This window comes from Oryx dammah, unplaced genomic scaffold, assembly GCF_014754425.2.
Source record: "Oryx dammah isolate SB20612 unplaced genomic scaffold, SCBI_Odam_1.1 HiC_scaffold_25, whole genome shotgun sequence".
Taxonomy (NCBI): Eukaryota; Metazoa; Chordata; class Mammalia; order Artiodactyla; family Bovidae; genus Oryx; species Oryx dammah.
Window position 1 is genome coordinate 73568108 of NW_024070209.1, and position 23141 is coordinate 73591248.

General features: G+C 47.7%; 1 protein-coding gene across 3 annotated transcripts in view; it reads left to right on the forward strand.

Moving 5' to 3' along the window:
• The window catches only part of ADCY3 (adenylate cyclase 3), an 86114-nt gene that overhangs the window by 24758 nt on the left and 38215 nt on the right, over positions 1–23141 (forward strand). For 2 of the 3 annotated variants that reach the window (XM_040224487.1, XM_040224488.1), the window contains exon 3: positions 14552–14701. The exons of the other annotated variant lie outside the window; for it this stretch is intronic. In XM_040224487.1, coding sequence (XP_040080421.1) covers positions 14552–14701 — 150 coding nt within the window. The remainder of the gene's footprint in view (positions 1–14551; positions 14702–23141) is intronic. 3 annotated transcript variants of the gene reach the window in all.

Sequence of the window (23141 nt, forward strand, 5' to 3'; positions counted from 1 at the left end):
TTGAAAGGCTTTGTGTGTCACATGACTCAGATGGTGCACAGAGAGGACTGGGCCGTGGCCTGGCAGGTTCCTCCCAGGCCAGTGTGTGATGGTGACTGAGTAACTCAGGGTGAGAAATATCAGAAGATTGTTAGGAAAGAGAATAAATGGACAGAAGGAAAACAGGCAGTAAGCAGAGGGAGTTGATGTAAGGTGAATGCAATGTTCACAGTTTGGTTTAAAGAACCAGGAGGTTCCAGGATATTGTCTTTGTTTTTATATTTACTATAGCAAAATTCTCCAAGCCAGGCTTCAGCAATACGGGAACTGTGAACTTCCAGATGTTCAAGCTGGTCTTAGAAAAGGCAGAGGAACCAGAGATCAAATTGCCACATCTGCTGGATCATGGAAAAAGCAAGAGAGTCCCAGAAAAACATCTATTTCTGCTTTATTGACTATGCCAAAGCCGTTGACTGTGTCCATCACAATAAACTGGAAAATTCTGAAAGAGATGGGAATATCAGACCACCTGACCTGCCTCTTGAGAAATCTGTATGCAGGTCAGGAAGCAACAGTTAGAACTGGACATGGAACAACAGACTGGTTCCAAATAGGAAAAGGAGTACGTCAAGGCTGTATATTGTCACCCTGCTTAGTTAACATATGCAGAGTACATCATGATAAACGCTGGACTAGAAGAAACACAAGCTGGAATCAAGATTTCCAGGAGAAATATCAATAACCTCAGATATGCAGATGACACCACCCTTATGGCAGAAAGTGAAGAGGAGCTAAAAAGCCTCTTGATGAAAGTGAAAGAGGAGAGTGAAAAAGTTGGCTTAAAGCTCAACATTCAGAAAATGAAGATCATGGCATCTGGTCCCATCACTTCATGGGAAATAGATGAGGAAACAGTGGAAACAGTGTCAGACTTTATTTTTGGGGGCTCCAAAATCACTGCAGATGGTGATTGCAGCCATGAAATTAAAAGATGCCTACTCCTTGGAAGAAAAGTTATGACCAACCTAGATAGCACATTCAAAAGCAGAGACATGACTTTGCCAACAAAGGTCCGTGTAGTCAAGGCTCTGGTTTTTCCAGTAGTCATGTATGAATGTGAGAGTTGGACTGTGAAGAAAGCTGAGGGCCAAAGAATTGATGCTTTTGAAGGAGATCCACCAGTCCATCCTAAAGGAGACCAGTCCTGGGTGTTCATTGGAAGGACTGATGCTGAGGCTGAAACTCCAATACTTTGGCCACCTCATGTGAAGAGTTGACTCATTGGAAAAGACTTTGATGCTGGGAGGGATTGGGGGCAGGAGGAGAAGGGGACGACAGAGGATGAGATGGCTGGATGTCATCACTGACTCGATGCACATGAGTTTTGGTGAACTCCGGGAGTTGGTGATGGACAGGGAGGCCTGGCATGCTGCGGTTCATGGGGTCGAAAAGAGTCGGACACGACTGAGCGACTGAACTGAACTGAACTGAACTGATAGCACCTAGAGAATCCCATGGACAGAAGTGCTTGGAGAGCTACAGTCCATAAGGTTGCGAAGAGTCAGACGTGACTGAGCAACTGAGCTTGCAGGCCTACCACCTAGAACAGTGAATAAAAGAGAATCACCTGGAGTGGGGGTGCAAAATTTAGATTCCTGAGTCTTAATCAGTTATACTTGGGATGCCAATGCAACTGGATCAGAAACTAGAGAAACAGCAACTAAGGAATAAGCACTGAGGGGTCGAGTCAGAACCAGTGACTAAAAAACCACATCCTGGGTGTCTCCAGGCAAGGCTCTGGGAGGCTGCAGGGCTGAGCGAGGCTGAGTAATCCCTCAGAAGCACTCAGAGAGCAGAGAGGGAATAGAATCTCCAAGGAGAAAGCCATGACGCGAGTTTCTGCAGCTGAGAAATCTGCAGAAAGTTCTACTCTCAGAACATGAGTCATCTTGCATCGAGAGGTATGGAGTCCTTGGGATCCCAAGTTTGCTGAGTTCCGTGGCTCTGTGTACAGGGGCTTCCGTGTGTTTGTGAGACTGCAGATCCCTTCCATGTTGTGCTGTTTGTGTGGCAGTCATCCTGCTGGGATTCTAGAACTCTCCTTCTGTCTTCAGATGGTATGCTCCTCTGGGCTGGTGCATTTGTTCTCAAGCTCACTCAAAGACAGTTCCAGGAAGTCAAGATCTCTGTACTCAATCTAGGTAGGGCTACTTAGAGGTGAGAAGGTCAGAGCAGGCAGCTGGAACCCTCTCGTTGTTCTGATGACTTCCATGAGTGTACAGTTTATTACTTTTTGCCTTTTCTGTATTTAACTTTGGTCCTTGTGAGAAATTGGGTTAAACTGCTTTTACTATCCAAGTATTACCCTGGTGAGGAGATGGCAACCCACTCCAGTGTTCTTGCCGAGAGAATCCCATGACAGAAGAGCCTGCCGGGCTACAGTCCATGGGGTTGCAAAGAGTCAGACACAGCTGAGCACACACACACATAGTAGGGCTTCCCAGGTGGTGCCAGTGGTAAAGAACATGCCTGCCAGTGCAGGAAACATAAGAGATTGGAGGTTCATCCCTGGATTGGGAAGATCTCCTGAAGGAGGGCCTGGCAACCCATTCCAGTATTCTTGCCTGGAGAATCCCATGGACAGAGGAGCCTGGCTTGTTCAGTTGCTCAGTCGTGTCCGACTCTTTGTGACCCCATGGACTGCAGCACGCCAGGCCTCCCTGTCCATCACCAACTCCCGGAGCTTGCTCAAACTCATGTCCATTGAGTTGGTGATGCCATCCAACCATCTCATCCTCTGTCATCCCCTTCTCCTCCTGCCTTCCATCTTTCCCAGCATCAGGGTCTTTTCTAATGAGTCAGCTCTTCGCATCAGGTGACCAAAGTAGAGTTCATGGGGTTGCAAAGAGACCCAACTGAGCACACACGCACTGACACACTTACTGATCCATCTATTAATATGTATATAGAAGCTCTGCGTTGTCAGCATGTGTGAAAACCCTCAATTGAGTGTGACTAGCCCATTTTACTCCTTCTTGGGGACTACTGTAGAGCACAGGGAACTATATTCAATATCCTGTGATAAACCATAATGGAAAAGACTGTAGAGAAGAATGTGTGTGTCTGTGTAACTGCATCACTTTGCTGTACAGTAGGGACTGCCGCCTTTGCCAGCCTGCCCTCCTCTCCTCTCCCAGTCTCTGTTTCCTGCATTTCCTGTAGTAGATTTGGGCTCTTGAAGTTCTTTTTCACTCTCCAGGATCCACTATGGGGTCCAGGACTAAGTAAGAACTTGGGACAGTTGTGGGTTGAGTTTAAAATAAAAATCTGAAGCCAAACATGATTAAACATTTAAAAAATAGATTTCTTTAAGTAGAAAGGGAATCATGTGGCCTGCGGAAAAAACTCAAGGTGACTAATGGGGTCACATATGTAAGAAGAGACACAGGGTGCCGTGACCTGATGTTTTGTATTTCTGCCGTGAAGCCGCACGAGGAGATGGAGCACTTTTGATTTGTTTTGTGGTTCTTCATCATCTGGGCAAACAGACCCTTTGGAGAATCTGGTGAAAGCAATGGAATTTGCTCCCCAGAAGAGGGCAAAAATCGCCCGCCACCCCCCCGCCAATTTTAGAGGTTCACTGACTCTCCCTAACCTGGTCCATAGACTTCAAGCGGATAATCCTTCATCAGTATCAAACGCCAACTGTACTCTTCTCTGGTCTTAATCGTCTCTATCTATGGGAGTTGGACTTTCCTTCTGTCCATTGTGGGTGCGTTTGTCAAGCTGCTGTGTCCTTTCATTTAGCAAGTATTGGTAGTGTTGTTCTCTTAGCCCATGAGGTCTACATTAATATAAAAGTAAATCTTGTTCCATCTTTGTCCTCAGAGTTCCTTGTGCTTCAGTCCAAAAGCTTAAGCAGGTTTCAAGTGAAGACTCAGGAATCAAAAGGGAAGAAGGCATTGCTCTGGGCTAGGGTTTCTCAACCTCAGAGCTGTTGACATTTGGGGCTGGACAGTTCCTCATTGAGGGAACTGCCTGGTGCACCGTGCAGTCTTCAGCAGTAGCCCTGGCCTCCACCCCGGAGATGCCAGGAGCATCCTCCCCTGGCACAACCCTCCTAGTTGTGACAATCAAAAATGTCCCCAGACACATTGCCAAATGGCCCCCAGATCACCACCACCCCACCCCAGTTGAGAACTGTTCCAGCCTTTCTGCAGCTGGATTTTGGCTCTTGCTAAAGGGACACCACAGTGGAGAATGGACTGTTTGTTCAGTTTCTTTCTATGATAGCCATCCGTGCAGCTAACTTCTGCTCTGTGCCAGTAACTGGGCCAGGCCCTGCAGCTGCAAATGTGAGTACAAGACACACCCTGACCACAGGTGTTGCTTGTGTCCTTGTCTGGGTGATAAACACAGATGCATTAGGAGGGGGAGCAGGGAGGATTGTCTCATAGGAAAGAGTCTTTGCACCAGCGTATTCTCCATCCAAGAGGCTCTTTCTTCTGATTTTTCCTGTGACTGGGACTGTTTTGACGTTCATATCTCGGTTTAAACAACACTGCTCAGGGAGACTGGAAAAGGCAATGGCAACCCACTCCAGTACTCTTGCCTGGAGAATCCTATGGACGGAGGAGCCTGGTAGGCTGCAGTCCATGGGGTCGCTAAGAGTCGGGCACGACTGAGCGACTTCACTTTCACTTTTCACTTTAATGCATTGGAGAAGGAAATGGCAACCCACTCCAGTGTTCTTGCCTGGAGAATCCCAGGGACGGTGGAGCCTGGTGGGCTGCCGTCTATGGGGTCGCACAGAGTCGGACACGACTGGAGCGACTTAGCAGCAGCAGCAGCAGCCGCTCAGGGAGACCTATCCTAACCATCTAACCACAGTCAGCTGTTTTCACCTCATGCTTTGTAACAAACAGCCCAGACGTCAATGGGTCACAACCGCACATTTCTTGCTCACATGTGTGTGGGTTGCCTGGGATGTGGGTTGGCTGGGGTGTGGCTGATGTAGGCTGGGCTTCAGCTGGTTTTGGCTACAAGCTGCAGCTTCAGTTTAGCTCTCCTCCATGGGTTTCTCATTCTACTGGACCAGTGAACTTTTGGTGCATGTTGTTCTCATGGTGACAGCAGCAGCACAGAGCGGGAAGTAAGCGTAATTCTTGCTTGTATCATATGCACGGACATCCTTTTGGCCAAAGTAGATCACACAGTCCGAGTCAGCAGGAGGGAGGGACCTCATCACTCTGCATGAGGCCATGGCAGAGGTGTGGCTGAACAGGACATCACAGGGGAGTGGAGAATGGGGCCCAGCCGTCTGCCTCACTCAGTCTACAGCAGCCACCCAGTCACTCACTCATTTTCATTCTCTGCTGAGTTTTGATACTCTTATTGTTGAATTATTTCTTGCTTATTTGTCTTTTGTTACCAAATCATCAGCTCCATGACAGTAGGGACTTTTTCTGCCGTATTCACTGCTAAATGCCAAGTACCTACCTAGCACAGGGTGGGCATTCACTAAATTGATGGGTGGATGGATGGATGGTTCTGTCCGGGAATCAGGGAGGGGTGTTGGAGATACTCTTGAAATAGTAACAGCAGCTAACGGTTTCTGAGGGATGACTAAGGGCCAAGGGTGTGCTGCATGCTTATGCTTGACCTGGTTAAGTCAGGGCATCATTTCAGTGTGTAGCCAGCCCTCCGCTGGTCGGGGAGGGGAGAGAACAGGGCGTTCTGGACGGAGCTGTAGAGCCCTGAAATAGCACATCTTGTTAGAGACTGGAGAGATGGCCAGTGTGGCTGGAGTGAGGGGAGCCTGGTGGGCAGCAGCCATGTACAAGACATTAAGAGTGGCATGGGAGCCCCGCGGTTAGGGCTTCTGTTCCGCGTCTTCAGGGGAGCCGTTGCATCTGAGTCTGGAGTGACGCCCTAGTGCACAACCTGGAAGCTCTTCTGGTCATGTAGCAGGTCACAGGGACCTTGTGTCACATGTCAAGATGGCTGGATGACTATCTGGAAGTCATCTTTGTCTTGGAAGAGGGTGAACATTCAATATCTTTTAGCAGAGCCATGTCCAAGCTATTAAACAAGTAGGAAGCTTCTGGAAGTCCTTTTGAGGCAGGTGGTGGAAACTTGGCAAAACCCTTGACCTGGAAGAGCTTGTCACAGTGCCCCAAGGCTTGAGCTCTGCTTTGTGTGAGTAGGGTTGTATTGACTAGAGACTCCAGTCATCTCTCGGCTCAAGGATGCTGGCGTTTACCCTGGGGGAGCACGGGAGCATGACCTCACTGACTGCAGACCTCCCCATACGCATAAATGCTCCAGGTCTTCACTGGGTGCTGAGCTCCCAGGGTCCCCAGGCCCCATAGACTTCACCCAGCCTCTGCTGACCCATATCACAAATCAGCTACCAAGAGAGGAATGTGGGGAAAGCAGCCCTGGCCTTGTGTTTGGGTGGTGTGCTTGCTGGGCAAGAAAGCGGTGGTGGACCTGCCCCAAGGCCACCCGTGCCTGGCCAGGCTGGTTTCTGATGTTTGCTCTTCTGAGCCAGGACAGAATTTTTTTTAATGTCTTGAAATTTAAACTCTGTGCTTGTAGGGGGAAAAATGAAAAGGGAGATCTGCGTTCCGGTTTCAGCATTGCTAGGAGACCCCATGAATGTGAAAGTTCTTGTAAAACTTCATTAAAGTATTATTAGGGGGACTTCCGTGGTGGTCCAGTGGTTAAGACTCTGCGCTCCCAATGCAGCGGGCACAGGTTCAATCCCTGGTTGGGGAACTAGGATCCCACATGCCGCACAGCATAGCCTAAAATAAAAAGTGTTGGGTACCAATTTTCCTTCTCTTCTCTGGAAGAAATTAAAAAAATGTCGTTAACCTATTTTGTGCCAACCCCTCTGTTAGGTGGTGTTGCAGAGAATCTGTTGTAATTTTAGTGGAACAGCCTTCAGGCTTACAGTGAGGATGAGGAGGCCAAGTCTCAGAGAGGTTAAGTGACTTTCTCCAGGCCACACAGCCGGCTGGTGATGGGGGAGATTCTCTGTGAGCATGGCCCAGCCTCTTTGCCATGTGTTCATCCACCAGTGGGCCCCTCCAAGGGTCTGCCAGGAGCACGGCTTCCCAGGTGGGGACCCGGTGGGCACTGTGTGGCTGTCATTGCAGGCTCTGGCCTGTCTTCCTTGGGTTGTGGAGGCTGGTTGCTTCAGAGGTGTCTTCTCCCCTGCTCCTTCCTGCCTTGCAGCTCCTGGGAGAGTTTTTTTTTTTCCAAAACATCTAAGTTAGCTTTAATGAACAGAGGCCTTCCCCCAGAAGCAGAGCTTCACAAGATTTCTGAGGACAGCTGACACCCTGGAGCTGCAGTCTTCCCCTCCACCTCCCATTTGGGGAATGTTCTGGAATCTACAGGCCTGAATGAGCTTACAGAACGAGGTTAGCCTGGGTACTTGAGCCATGAGCCTGCCTCTGGTGGGGTGACTTCTATCTTAAAGCCCCACTTAGAGCCACCCCTGTCCCTGTGGGTTGTTAGAGGCTGTGCAGGATGTGGTGACTCGTCAAATTCCAAGAGGAAGGATTTTGTAAAGGATTTTTCTCACGGTTGCATTTCTGAACTGGGGTATTATAAACACTTGGTCCAGCTGTTGTGGGTTAGACGAAGTTTTAGTCTGATTGTTTACCCACTTGGGAGATTCATTCATTTTATTCATTATTTTTAGAATCTTGTGTTTAAAAGGAAAAAAAGAACAATTCTTTTTTTATAGTTATGTTTATTTATTTTTAATTGATGATTGCTTTACAATATTGGTTTGATTTTTGCCATACGTCCACATGAATCAGCCATAGGTACACACATGTCCCCTCCTTCTCACCTCCCATGCTTTCCCACTCCTCTAGGTTGTTATAGAGCCCCGGTTTGGGTTTCCTGAGTCATACAGCAAATTCCCATTGGCTATCTATTTTACATATGGTAGTCTATATGCTTTCATGCTACTGTCTCCATTCATCTCAAGGGACAATTCTTTTGAAATAAGACTGCTGCTCAGTCTAAAGGAGGCCACTAGGACCTGAAGAGGTGACCTCAGTGGCACGCTAGAGCAGTCTTCTCAGGCATTGCCTGTCTAGGTGGGCAGCCAGGTCGTGGTGCTGTCGCGGCCAGCCCAGGACCATGGGGAGGAGCAGGAGTGAGGGTGTGTGCATCTGGGCCACTGCTCACTTTCAGAACTGGAAAGTGGAGCCAGAGGCTTCGGGTCACACTCATTCACTGGCTGCATTATCAGAGCCTGTTACCATGTTTCGGAGACCCCATCTCTCTCTGGAGCATGTGTAATGCCATCTAACCTCTTCCTGAATGAACACGGCACCCCACCCATCCCTACCCTTCTCTTGCTGCTTTGTATGCTCTGCTTTATACTCTGGATATTTCTCAGACTGTTCCCCTCTTGCTGTCCTGGGGGTCTGCACCATCCTGGGGGAGTGACCGAGCCCCATTCCTCTCTGATCTTAGGGTGGGAGAGGGTGGGGTGCTGCAGATGGGATGTTAATTAGAAGGCTGGGTCCTGGGAGGTCGTGGGGGGGCCAGAGGTTGACTTTAGGATGGTTTCTTCTCTGCTTATCTGTGTTCAGAGACTGAAGGGGTCAGCTGAGCAGGGAATCTGTGTTGTGGTTTCATTACCTGGTGTGTCCAGCCCAACTGCTCTGGCTTCCTGTGCAGGGTGAGGTCTGGGGTGGATTCTGGGGACACAGGGCTGAGAAGGCCAGCAGTGCTGACCTTACCAGGTGCCCTGACCGTGAGAGACAGGACAGAACCCTGTGTGAGGAGGCTGGGGAGGGGATGGAGGGGAGGAAGGGAGATGGAGGTTGAGCAGGAAGAGGGGCAGCCAGTGGGCTGGGGTGTTGGGGGAGGTATTTATGCAGCAGTGAGTACAAGAAAGGCAGCTCAGGTGGGGGTCGCGGGAGTTGAATTCTGACAAGAAGGCCCTTCCCCACTCACTGGAGTGGGAGCACCAGAAAATTAATCCCAGACCAGCAGAGCTCAAGGTTCAGCTTGAGGAAGCCCATTTGTCGTAATCATGGGAAAGACACATCTCAGATTCTCTCCAGGGTTCAAGCTTTCCTGGCGGCAAAATTTTGCAAAACCTGGGCCAAAGCTAGGTCTGCAGCTTTTAAACTGTAGTGTGAGAGAAAATACTAGCAGATGAGTTAGAGAGATGACAGCTGCCCGCCTTGTCCATCATCGTGGCCTCCCCTGGACCTAGACCTCCTCTGGCAGCGCTGGGCTCGTGGGCCCTGGAGTGGCCTCCTGGGCACCTTTGATTCCTCGGTGCAGTGCTGGGTGGGGGTGGGGGCTCACTGCCAAAGGAGGCACAACTCATTTCTTCAAAGCACGTTTTTGGGAGGCACATTCCTTTTGCTAAGTGAGACACACTTACATTTATAAATACGAATCAGGTAATTTAGGAATTCCCGAGCCTAGAGCTAATGACCACCCATGTGTATGGAAATTGTGGAAATCTGTCCATGTACTGCTTTGTTTCAGATGAAAAGTGCAAGCAGCTCACAGTAAGTGCCTTAGGGCTGGTATCCTGGTGGAAATTTTAATTTTAGTGTTAAAAAATATCTAATAGCCTTTCTGGGAAAAGGTGGGGTTATAAATATATAAATTAGCCAAGGGTGCTTGTAGGATGGGATTGTGCATCAAAGAATAAGAAGAGAGGACTTCCCAGGTGGCGCTAGTGATAAACAGACGACCTGCAGGAGGATTCTCACAGGAGACGCAAGAGACGCGGGTTCCGTCCCTGGGTCGGGAAGCTCCCCTTGAGAAGGGAATGGCAACTCACTCCAGTATTTTTGACTGGAAAATTCCATGGACAGAGAAGACCGGCAGGCTACAATCCATGGGGGTCACAAAAAGTTGGACATGACTGAGCGAGCAGGAAGAAACCTCATCCTCTAGTTTGAGCCCTTGTTTAATTTCAGTTTCTTCTCCTGTAAAATTGGAATAACATCACCCATCTTGTGAAGATTCAATGAGATGAGGCGGGTAAGGTGTGTGCCCGTGTCTAGGATGTAAGGGTGTGATGTGAGGGGGTGTTACAGGCAAGGGAACTGGACAAGAGCAGGGGCTCCCGGCCCTGGCTGCATTTCGGGATCCCCTGAGAGTGCATGCAGCCTGCTCTGCCACTCACCTGTGCACACCTGGGGCAGAGCAGCTGGGCCCCCATCACCACAGGGGACCTGTTGCAATGCATCCCCTGGCCCCTCCCCAGAGCAGACCCCTGCTTCCTTGGCTACAGGTCTCCTTGGCTAGGCAGCATCACCTGGCAGATTTGTGTCCTGGATTTGGAGGCTGAGAGTCGGTCTGTTGTTGTGGGCTGAGCCTCTCTCCACCTCTGCCTGGCCCTGAGGGGTTACCGAGCTCCTTCCAGGCCTCAGAAAGGTGGCTGCACATGAGAGAGGTCAGGTGGACTAGGGCAGCTGCAGCCCATGAAGGCCTTTTCTTCAGGTGAAGCAAGTTTAGAGAATTGGGGGAGCTCCCGGAGACCCATGGCCTGGGACTGTGGGAAGAATCGCCTGGAAACAGATGCGCTCACTGAAAGGTGGAGGGGGTTCCCTGGCGTGGACAGCACCTGCAGGACCCACCTGAGCCTCCAGCGCGTGGCCCAGATGCAGCCGTTTGCCTCCATATCCCTGCAGCTAAGAGCGCAGGTCAGGAAGGGGGTGAGGTTTCCCAGGACCAGGGGTGCCCAGGGCACGAGAGGCAGTGTGGGTCTCTGGCCAACCTGGAACCAACCTGCTGTCCTTCTCCTGGCCTCTCGGGACCAGGTCTCCAATCCCAACCTTTGTCCTCAGTGAGGTCAGAGGACCAGTGTCAGGGCTGAGGGACCTTCCAGATGAGTCAGTCCCTCCCTCAGTTCAAAGATGATGACACGAACTCGGGCTGGTTATTTGACCTGGCAGCACCTGGCTGGCAAGGGGCAGTGCCAGCGTCCAGGGCTTCCCTTGAATGTACTTTCTAGACTCTGTTCCTGCAAGTGGCATTGCAAAAATGGATTTTATTTTAAAATATGTACAGTTCTATGAAAGGAATGCTGTCCTGCCTACACAGCCCCAGGCATGAACCAAACCTGAATCGTCTTCTAGTTTGGGGATTATAATCTTTGGTTTGAAACTTCTCCACTAGAGCTGCTCTCTGCTGGTCTGTCTGCAAGTTTGGTTTTCTTCACTGGATGCCTCAGGAGGTAATGCATAACAGTGATCCCTGACACAAGCTCAGTTTAGTTCAGTCTCTCAGTTGGTTCTGACTCTTTGCGACCCCATGGACTGCAGCACACCAGGCTTCCCTGTCCATCACCAACTCCTGGAGCTTGCTCAAACTCATGTCCATCAAGTCAGTGATGCCATCCAGCCATCTCATCCTCTGTCATCCCCTTCTCCTGCCTTCAGTCTTTCCCAGCATCAGGGTCTTTTCCAATGAGTCAGTTCTTTGCATCAGGTGGCCAAAGTATAGGCGCTTGAACATCAGTCCTTCCAATGAATATTCAAGGTTGATTTCCTTTAGGATTGACTGGTTTGATCTCCTTGCAGTCCTCGGGACTCAAGAGTCTTCTTCAACACCACAGTTCAAAAGCATCAGTTCTTCGGTGCTCAGCTTTCTTTATGGTCCAACTCTCACATCCATACATGACTACTGGAAAAACCGTAACTTTGACTATATGGACTTTTGTCAGTAAAGTAATGGCTCTGCTTTTTAATATGCTGTCTAGGTTTGTCATAGCTTTTCTTCCAAGGAGCAAGCATCTCAGCACGGTACCTTTTACACAGCCCACCTCTTCCATCCTTATGAGTGGTCAGGAAGACCCCTGAGTGTGGAGCTCTGTCCCCAGCCGTGTGACAGCCCAGGCTGGCTGTGGCCAGGGCAGACACAAGCCGGTGGCCCCAGGTTATCCCACCTTGTCTGGAGCCCCTGGTTCAGTTGCTGACACTAGCAGGTGTTGGGTCCAGATGTGTGGCACCTCCCTTACCCTCCAGGACCCTGAGCCCTGTCAGTCCTGAGACTCTCGGCCTAGTGGCTACTGTATCTGGACTGCCCTCCCGTGGGCTTTGATGGGGTGCTGCTGTTCCATGAGTATGCATGGGGAGCAGCCTGACAGTCTGCTGAAACTAGACCTTGACAGTCTAGTTTCCTGAGCCATGAACCTGAGGGCACGCAGATTTCTAAGGCCCCATGGGCCCCATGGAGAGTGGCCTCTGGGCTGGTGGAGTTTCCCGGACCTCAAAGTAGACTGGCTTTGAGACCCAGTGATCTGTGTGATTTGCTTTGACTCACTGAACATAAATTATGAATTAGCAGCTTTTTTGATCATCAGGTGTTTAATAAAGTGGCCTGAGGCCATAATGATACTGATCGATCGTGGGAATGGGCTGTCATGGTCCAGAAGAAGGCGCAGGAGATGTCCCAAAGGACTTTGAGATCCCACCTGCTTTCCCCACAAGTGGTGTAGGCCATCAGAGCTGCTCAGGCCCAAGATTGGGCTATTGTTAATTGCCAGAACCAACTGTCTAAGAACCTTGTGAAATTATCACCCAGTGACTTGATTACCAGCACCAAGCACACCTCTGTTACTGTACGTCTCACCTGCTAATTAATTCATTACTAAGTGGGCCTTTCTTAAGTGTCCCCTTACACCTCCAGGCTCAGACTGGTAGCCAAGTACAAGCTCTTTAGGAAGCTTCTTTCTGGGTGGTAGGTTCTCCTAGTTAGTGTCAACCAGCAACCCTGATGAAACATTAAAACAGAAGGGATATAGCATAACCAAGGATACTCAGAAAATTAATATTACAATTAACTTGCCTTATTATCTATTAAACCTTCTTGCTCAAAAATCTAAAATGGACTTCCCTGCATTTTTCACCTACCTCAGAATTTATTGTGTTCCACTGGACTGATCTTTTCTTCCCCTGGGGCCAGGAACTAAAAACTTCTGTCTCCTTTCCCACCTCTCAATTTCCACCTTCTGCTCCCAAAACCACACCCTTGAGAGGAGAGGTCTGTCCACCTCTGACAGGCCCTCAGAGTATCAAGGCAGGTAACCTGGGGCAGCCTCAGGGGAGTAAGAGGCACCAGACCTGGAAACAGGCCTTGTTGGAGAAGACTCACAGCCAGTGGTGAATTCACAGCCACTTAGAGAAGTGGAAGGAACTAGAACCTTTGTTGTTGTTCAGCCGCTAAGTCGTGTCCAACTCTTTGTGACCCCGTGGACTGCAGGACACCAGGCTTTCCTGTCCTTCGCTATCTCCTGAAGTTTGTTCAGTCTCATGTCCATTGAGTTAGTGATGCCATCCAACCATCTCATTCTCTGTTGCTCCCTTCTCCTCCTGCCTTCAGTCTTTCCCAGCATCAGGGTCTTTTCCAATGAGTTGGCTCTTTGCACCAGGTGGCCAGAGTATTGGAGCTTCACCTTTAGCATCAGCCCTTCCAATGAGTACTCAGGGTTGATTTCCTTTAGGATTGACTGGTTTGATTTCCTTGCTGTCCAGAGGACTCTCAAGAGTCTTCTCTAAACCACAAGAAAGCATCAGTTCTTCAGTGGTCAGCCTTCTGACCAGCTCTCACATCCATACATGATTACTGGAAAAAATATTATTCTTGCCTTGTGAACCCCACGAACAGTATGAAATTAGAACCTGGTCCAGCCCCAAATGGGGCCAAGTTGGGTCAGAGATTGGAGCTGGCAGCAGCCAGCACCCGGAAATGTGGTTTGGATGTCAGGTCCACAGTCAAAGTTACCACTGGCAGCCTCTGGGAGCTAGGGACCAGGGACACCTAGGGCACCCCAGGGCTGGGGAAACAGCCTCTTGATGCCCAAAGAAGCCCTTGGTGCCAATACACTGAGCTCACTGGACCGACATTAGATCCCAAACCCCTTCTTCTGCTTCCTGTAGCTTTAGTTCCTTGTGAGACCTGGATATTGGTGCTGGCCGCCCTCTCACCAGGTGGCAGGTGAGTTGGCTCAAAGGATGCATGTGAATCCTAGAGGTCTGTAACCTGTGATTCACATGTTAGGTAGCATTATGACAATGGAATCAGCCTAGGACCTCTTCTGGTCTCCTGTGACATTCCCTATGACCAGTAGCTGTTAGCATTATACACGCCTGGCCAGTAGATCTCTTTCACTTTCCTCCCCAGCTATTCAGCGCAGTGCCTAAATGCACCTATGAAGTAAGGGTAAGTGGTCGTTGAATGAGTGAGTGGGTGAATGGATGAGTAATGGAGGGACCACTCAGGCCTTGCAATGGGCGGGATGGGCCAGCTTGGCTACCATGTAAAGGAGGATGGGAGAACAGTGGTCCTCCCGCCAGTCTTCCAGGCCTGGAGCCACACCCTTGAATAGCTTCAGGCATCCATGGTGGGGGGCAGGGTCTACTCCAGGGATCTGAATCCCCACTCAAGGCCGGAGGTTCTGCTGGACACCTCCCTGGACCCTGGGCAACTTGGGGGTGGATTTTGGTCCCCTCCCTCTCCTGAAGGCAGGCCCTGACCATTGTCCTTTCCTCTCCTCCTCCTTGGCATGCAGATTCTGGCCAACGTCTTCCTCTACCTGTGCGCCATCGTCGTGGGCATCATGTCCTACTACATGGCAGACCGCAAGCACCGCAAGGCCTTCCTGGAGGCCCGCCAGTCTCTGGAGGTGAAGATGAACCTGGAGGAGCAGAGTCAGCAGCAGGTCAGGCTCTCTGGGGTAGGCCTTGGGGCAGTACCGGCCTGGGACCCCAGTTTGGGGCCTGTCGGAAGGGAGTGAGCCCAGTTGCTTCTGGGTCTCCAGGGCTCAGTGGACCTTGGAGTTTGAATTCTCTTTTCTAGAGTTGTTGTTGTTCAGTTGCTCAGTCGTGTCCAGCTCTTTGCGACCCCATGGACTACAGCACACCAGGCTTTCCTGTCCTTCACTGTCTCCTGGAGTTTGCTCAAACTCATGTCCACTGAGTCGATGATATGATCCAACCATCTCATCCTCTGTCACCCCCTTCTCCTCCTGCCTTCAGTCTTTCCCACCATCAGGGTCTTTTCCAGTGAGCTGGCTTTTTGCATCAGGTGGCCAAAGTATTGGAGCTTCGGCATCAGTCCTTCCAATGCATACTGAGGATTGATTTCCTTTAGAAGTGACTGGTGTGGTCTCCTTGCAGTCCATAGGACTCTGAAGAGTCTTCTCCGGCACCACAGTTTCTTGGGAGGCATCACTCATCCCTCTATCACTCACTCTTGTGCAGATTCATGCTGTGTGCCCAGGGCTCCCTGCAGTGGGGTGGAGGTGGGAGACACATTCCCTGGGCTCAGGGTCCTTTGGGTGAAGTCTGTCATCCCCTCCTCCCTCCTCCCATGGGCACTGTTGCCTTGGCACTCAGGGCAAGCTCCCCACTGCCTTCTCCTGCTAAGTCATTTGTGGACACGGTAAAGCCAGCCCAGCCCCTGGGGACTCCACTGTTTACATTTCTCCATTGAGAGAAGTGCCTGCTGTGCCCACGCTGTGTTTACTGGCTTCACTCCAGCCTCGTCCACCGCAGAAGCTCCCTGCTCTCATGGGACTCAGTCTTTTAAATAGTTTTTGGTCTGGACTCGTCTCAGATGCTTTTTGAAGGTCTTCAGAAATCTCATCCACCAGTTTCCTGTTCTCCAAAGGCTGACTTCCCCTGAATAAACTAACTCAGTAGGTTGAAAATATATGCCTGTCTGCTCTGGGAACCATGTCACTTTGTGTTCAGGTGGTGCTGTTTGCTCCAGGCTCAGCAGGTTCACTGAAATTGCTCTTTTCCTGGACCCTGCCACCCAGATGGGCAGGGCAATAGTTTCGGGGGGTTCCATTGGGGAATCTCACATTCTCCAGACAGTGCTGTTTGAAGGCACACACTGACTCATTTAGTTGGTGTGTCCTGGCTTCCTCTGTCCCGGGGTGTTCCTTCTCTGTTTACCAATGAGATCTAGAAGCTTCTGAGCTGAGCCTTGGACTCATCTCCTTCAGAAGACAGGCTTTAGAAGGGGAACCATCCTGCCTTCCATGGTGACAAGGGGCCATCACACCTGTCCCCTTTTCCTCGGCCCTGTGTCCTGTTGTTACCGAGGAGCTGCTGCGGCTGGAACTTATTTAAAGAATCCTCCTTTGCTGGCTTTATTGAGCCCCTTCAAAGGCATTCATTAATTTCTGCCTTCTATACTGTCTTGGTTCTTGCTTGCATTTGATCTCTCATACTGTGGAGGCATCCCTCTGTGTTCTCTACATTAAAAAAAAAAATGTGTGTGTCACTACTCAGCTGGACTGGAGGGTTCTTTTTTGTATAGTCTGTGCAGTTTTGAGCATACTCATCTGTGTTGATCTTGTCAGTCTCATAGTGTATAATCCAGGACATCTTCAATCACGTTCCACAGTGCTTGGTGGGGGCCTTCTGGGGTGGTGAGAAAGGCCCTGTGTCTCACCCTGGGTCTCTTATTCTATGTGTGGATGATTTGGACAAGTTATCCACCCTGTAGAGCCTCACTTTGCTCAGCTTCAAAGTGGGAGTATTGCTGCTCCAAAGTGGAGATGTTGATATCATCATCTTGCTGAGGGTTCCCTGAGGGTCAAATGAGAAACACAGACAGAAGTGCTTTGTAACTTGGAAAGCTGGGAGCGGTGATGGTCAGGCCACTAGGCCTGCTTTCTAATGCCTGGGCCGTACGCTCGCTCCTGGCAGGGTCAGTGCAGGGAGCCCGGGGCCTGGCAGAGAGAACCACCCCTGTGTGCTCCAGGCCTCTGGACACTATGGAGTAGCCAGAGGGTGCCTGGCTGTCTGCTCAGGCCGTGTAGCGGCAGCAGGGCAGACACTGGCCCCGGAATGAGAGGTCCAGGGAGGTGAAGCGAGAGGAGGGACACACCCCCAGGCCTTGCTGCGGTGCAGCAGGTGCCGGTAAATGTCCATCAAGTGGACTTGAGCCTGAATGTGCCCTTGGGCTAGTTCTTTCTGTCTTTGGCCCTCAGTTTCCCTATATGTGACGTGTAGATGATAATACATTTGCGGGTAAAATGGGATAATCTGTGTCAATCCCTTGGAGGACGAGAAAAGCACTGGAGTTCTGCCACCTGTGAGTTAACATTTGCTCGTGTTTTTCTTTAGGACTTTTGTGACTATGTACATGAGACCCGCTTTCCATTTTAACTTTCTTTCTGTGTCCTTGACAGGTTTGGGTATCATGGTTATGCCAACTTATTAACTGGAGAAATCTTCCCTCTTTTAGGTTACTCTTTTAATGTTTAGAAGAATTCACTTGTGAAGCCCTGTTGGGTCTGGAGTTTTTCTTTATGAGTAGATTGGTTCCTCTAAAAAGTAAGGATCTATATTTCTTTTGTGTGGGTTTTGGAAAGTTTTTGTTTTTTCAAGAACTTATCCATTTCATCCAAGTTTTCAAATTGTTGCTATATGTGTGTTGTATTTTATCTCTATGTATCATTGACTATGGGATTTGTGTTTCTTTTTTCATTGCTGATATTGGTAATTTGTGCTTTCTATTTTTAAATTTTTTCTTAATCTGTTTTACTAAGGTTAATTCACGTTTTAGCCTTTTCAATGAAACACCTTTTTGGTTTTTTGTACATTTCTATAATTCATTAATTTATACTTCTAACTTTGTCATTTTCTTCTATTTTCTTTGGGATTAATTTGGTCTTATTTTTTTATCTTCTTGAAATGGAATATATATAGCTAATTTTCAGCATTTCTTTTCTAAAACATGTACTTTTGCCATAGATTTGCCTCGTTATGTTGTTTTAGCTTTATCCCACAAGTTTCAATATGTCATATTTCTATTGTCAATTAGTTCAGTTTTCTAAATTCTAAAATTCATATTTTCTAAATCCATTGAGGTGCTTTTGATCCATGAACTGTTTCAGTCAGTTCAGTCGCTCAGTCGTGTCCAACTCTTTGCGACCCCATGACCGCAGCACGCCAGGCCTCCCTGTCCATCACCAACTCCTGGAGTTCACTCAAACATGTCTGCATTGAGTCAGTGATGCCATCCAGCCACATCCTCTGTTGTCCCCTTCTCCTCCTGCCCCCAATCCCTCCCAGCATCAGAGTCTTATCCAATGAGTCAACTCTTTGCATGAGGTGGCCAGAGTATTGGAGTTTCAGCTTTATCATCAGTCCTTCCAATGAACACCCAGGACTGGTCTCCTTTAGAATGGACTGGTTGGATCTCCTTGCAGTCCAAGGGACTCTCAAGAGTCTTCGCTAACACCACAGTTCAAAAGCATCAATTCTTCGGCGCTCAGCTTTCTTCACAGTCCAACTCTCACATCCATACATGACTACTGGAAAAACCATAGCCTTGACTTAGATGGACCTTTGTTGGCGAAGTAATGTCTCTGCTTTTCAATATGCTATCTAGGTTGGTCATAACGTTCCTTCCAAGGAGTAAGCGTCTTTTAATTTCATGGCTGCAGTCACCATCTGCAGTGATTTTGGAGCCTAAAAAAATAAAGTCAGCCACTGTTTCCACTGTTTCCCCATCTATTTCCCATGAAGTGATGGGACCAGATGCCATGATCTTCGTTTTCTGACTGTTGAGCTTTAAGCCATTAGGAGTACATTAATTAATTTCCAAATATCTGGGGACTGTTTAAAAGTTATCTTTTTTTTTTTTTTTTGCCACACCATGTGGCCTGAGGGATCTTAATTCCCCAACCAGGGACCAAACTGATGCCCCCTGCACTGGGAGTACACTGTCTTAATCATTGTGCCCCCAGGGAAGTTCCTAAAAATTATCATTTTATTGTTGATTTTTTAGGTTAATTTGACTGTGGTCAAAGAACATGCTCCGTATGACTTTGGCCACCTGATGCAAAGAGCTGACTCATTTGAAAAGACCCTGATGCTGGGAAAGATTGAGGGCAGGAAGAGAAGGAGGATGACAGAGGATGAGATGGTTGGATGGCATCACTGACTCAATGGATATGGGTTTGGGTAGATTCCTGCAGTTGGTGATGGGCAGGGAGGCCTGGCATGCTGCGGTTCATGGGGTCTCAAAGAGTCAGACACAACTGAGCGACTGAACTGAAGTGTATGATTTTAGCCCTGTGAAATTTGTTGGAACTTGATTTTTGACCTAGCATGTGTATGTATCAAAATGCCTTTCAAAAATGAAATAAGATCAATAAATGTCAATTATGACTCATTTGCATCTACCCCAAAGTATTTTTGCCTCTTTGGTCACAATGAAAGACCTCACAACACTTAATTCCCCCTCCCCCATATTTTCTAGCCACTGTAATGTATATTATTGTTTATTAATTTCAGGTTTTTAAAAAATTGGGACGTGGTTGATTTACAATATTTTCTTAGTTTCAGGTGTACCACATAGTGATTTGATTGTAATGTATTTCAATTCAACATATATTTTAAACCTCACAAAACAGTCTTATACAATTATCATATTTTTACGGTTAATAGTCATTACCTATGTTTGCCCATACTTTACCATCGGTTATACTCCACTTCTTCATTGCCGTGCTTCCACCTTCTTGAGGAACTCCTTGTAATACTGCTTTTCATGTAGGTCTATTGGCACTAAATTCTTCCCCATTTTTAATTGCTAGAAGAGTTTATTTTTATTTCAATTTTGAAAGCCACTTTTTAATCAGATAAAGAATTTTAGGTTGCCAGGTTACTTTCTTCCCTTTGAAGGAGTCTTTCCCTTGTCTTTGGGCTTCCATTGTAATGCCAGCTGTAAGACACACTGTTGCTCCTGTTATTATTTATTTATTGAAGTGTTATTGTTTTTATTTATTGAAGTGTTATTGTTCAGTTGCTCAGTCATGTTCTACTCTGTGCAACCCCATGGACTGCAACATGCTAGGCTTCTCTGTCCTTCACTTCTCCTGGAGTTTGCTCAAATTCATGTCCTTCGAGTTGGTGATGCCATCCAACCATCTCATCCTCTGTCACTCCCTTCTCCTTCCTTCAATCTTTCCCAGCATCGGGGTCTTTTCCAGACCAGAGGGCCTAGGTTCAATCCCTGGTTGGGGAACTAAGATCCCACAAGGTGTGGTGTGTCCAAAAAGAAAGTAAATGAAAGACTGTGGCAACCCTGCACCAAGCAAGTCTGCCGGTACCATTTTTTCCCCAACAGCATTTGCTCATCTCATGTGTCTGGGTCACATTTTGGTAACTCTCACAATATTTCAAACTTTTTCATTAATTTTAGATTTGCTGTGGTGATCTGTGATCAGGGGTTTTTGCTTTCACTATTGTATTTATTTGGGGGGTACCATGAACTGCGCCCATCTGATACGGCTAATTTAATAAATAATATTTATTCTGACTATTCCACTGACTGGCCATTCCCCTATCTCTCTCCCTCTCCTCAGACCTTCCTATTTTCTGAGACTCAACAATATTGAAATTAGGCCAGTCAGTACCTCTACAGTGGCCTCTGAGTGTTCAAGTGAAAGGAAAACTCACATGACTCTCACTTTAAATCAAAAGCTAGAAATGATTAAGCTTAGTGGGAAGGCAGAGAAGGCAATGGCACCCCACTCCAGTACTCTTGCCTGGAAAATCCCATGGACAGAGGAGCCTGGTAGGCTGCAGTCCATGGGGTTGCTAAGAGTTGGACACAACTGAGCGACTTCACTTTCACTTTTTACTTTCCTGCATTGGAGAAGGAAATGGCAACCCTCTCCAGTGTTCTTGCCTGGAGAATCCCAGGGAGCGGGGAGCCTGGTGGGCTGCCATCTATGGGGTCGCACAGAGTCGGACACGACTGAAGTGACTTAGCAGCAGCTGCAGCAGCAGCAGCAGTGAGGAAGACATGTCAGAAGCCAAGACAGACCAGAAACTAGGCCTCCTGCACTAGTCAGCCAAGTTGTGAATGCAAAGGAAAAGTTCCTGAGAAAGCAGAACAGCCTTATCACTGATATGGAGAGTTTTGGTGATATGGATAGAAGATGAAACCAGCCACAACCCTCCCTAAAGCGAAAGCCTAATCCAGAGCAAGGCCCTCACTCTCAACAGTTCTATGAAGGCTGAGAGTGGTGAGCAAGCTGCAGAAGAAAAGTTTGAAGCCAGCAGAGGTTGGTTTCTGAGGTCTAAGGAAGAGGCCATCTCCATAACATAAAAATGGAAGGTGAAACAGCAAGTGCTGCTGTAGAAACTTCAGCAAGTTTTCCGGAAGTTCTAGCTAAGATCATTAATGAAGGTGGCTACACTAAGCTGTAGGTTTTCAATGTAGATGAAATAGCTTTCTATTAGAAGATGTCATCCAGGGCTTTCATAGCTAGACAGGAGAAGTCAATGCCTGACTCCAAAGCATCAAAGAATGAGCTGCCTCTATTGATAGCGGCTAATGCAGTTGGTGACTTGGGAGTTGAAACCAATGCTTATTTACCATCTGAACATCCTAGGACCCTTAAGAATTATGCTTCGTCACCTCTCCCTGTGCTTTATAAATGGAACAACAAAGCCTGGATGGCAGCGTGTCTGTTTACAGCATATTTTTACTGAATATTTGAAGCCCTCCATCTAGACCTAATGCTTTGAAAAAAGGATGCCTTTTAAAATATTACTGCTCATTAACAATGCACCTGGTCACCCAAGAGCTCTGATGAAGAAGTACAAGATTATGTTTTTTTCATACCTGCCCACATAACATCCATTCTTCTGCCCATGGATCAAGTAGTAACTTCAACTTACAGGTCTCGTTATTTAAGAAATACATTTTGTAAGGCTATAGCTGCCATAGGGAGTGATCCCTCTGATAGATCTGGGCAAAGTAAATTGAAAACTTTCTGGAAAGGATTCCCTAGTTTAGATGCCATTATGAACATTTGTGATTCATGGGAAGAAGTCAAGATATCAACATTAACAGAAGCTGATTCTAACCTTCATGAATGACTGAGGGGTTCAAGATTTCAGTGGAGGAAGTAATGCAGACATAGTAGAAATAGTGAGAGAGACGGAATTAGAACTGGAGGCTGAAGATGTGACTGATTACTGATGAAACTAACAGATGAAGTATGGCTTCTTATGAATGAGCAAAGAAGATGGTTTCTTGATAGAGTCTACTCCTGGTGAAGATGCTGTGAAGATTGTTGAAATGACATCAAAGACTTTATTAATAGAATATTACATAAATTTATTTGATAAAACAGAAGCCCAGTTTGAGAGGATTGACTCCAGTTCTGGAAGTTTTACATGCTATGGAGAAATCATTTATGAAAGAGTCAACTGATGCTGCAGACTTCATTGTCTCATTTTAAGAAATTGCCTCAGTCACCCGAAACTTCAGCAGCTACCACCCTGATCAGTTAGCAGCCATCAACATCAAGGTAAGACCCTCACCAGCAAAAAGATCATGACTTGTTGAAGGGTCAGGTGACGGTTAAAAACTTTTAGCAATGAAGTATTTTTTTTTTTGATATGCTGTTGTACACTTGATAGACTCCAGTATAGTGTGAACATAACTTTTATATGTGGATCACAATAAACCATGGAAAATTCTGAAAGAGATGGGAATACCAGACTACCTGACCTGCCTCTTGAGAAACCTATATGCAGGTCAGGAAGCAATAGTTAGAACTGGACATGGAACAACAGACTGGTTCCAAATAGGAAAAGGAGTACGTCAAGTCTGTATCTTATCACCCTGCTTATTTAACTTATATACATCATGAGAAACGCTGAGCTGGGAGAAGCACAAGCTGGAATCAAGATTGCAAGAAGAAATATCAATAACCTCAGATATGCAGATGACACCACCCTTATGGCAGAAAGTGAAGAGGAACTAAAGAGCCTCTTGATGAAAGTGAAAGAGGAGAGATGGCATCCGGTCCCATCACTTCATGGGAAATAGATGGGGAAACAGTGGAAACAGTGTCAGACTTTATTTTGGGGGGCTCCAAAATCACTGCAGATGGTGATTGCAGCCATGAAATTAAAAGAGGCTTACTCTTTCAAAGGAAAGTTATGACTAACCTAGATAGCATATTCAAAAGCAGAGATATTACTTTGCCATCAAAGGTCCATCTAGTCAAGGCTATGGTTTTTCCAGTGGTCATGTATGGATGTGAGAGTTGGACTGTGAAGAAAGCTGAGCGCCAAAGAATTGATGCTTTTGAACTGTGGTGTTGGAGAAGACTCCTG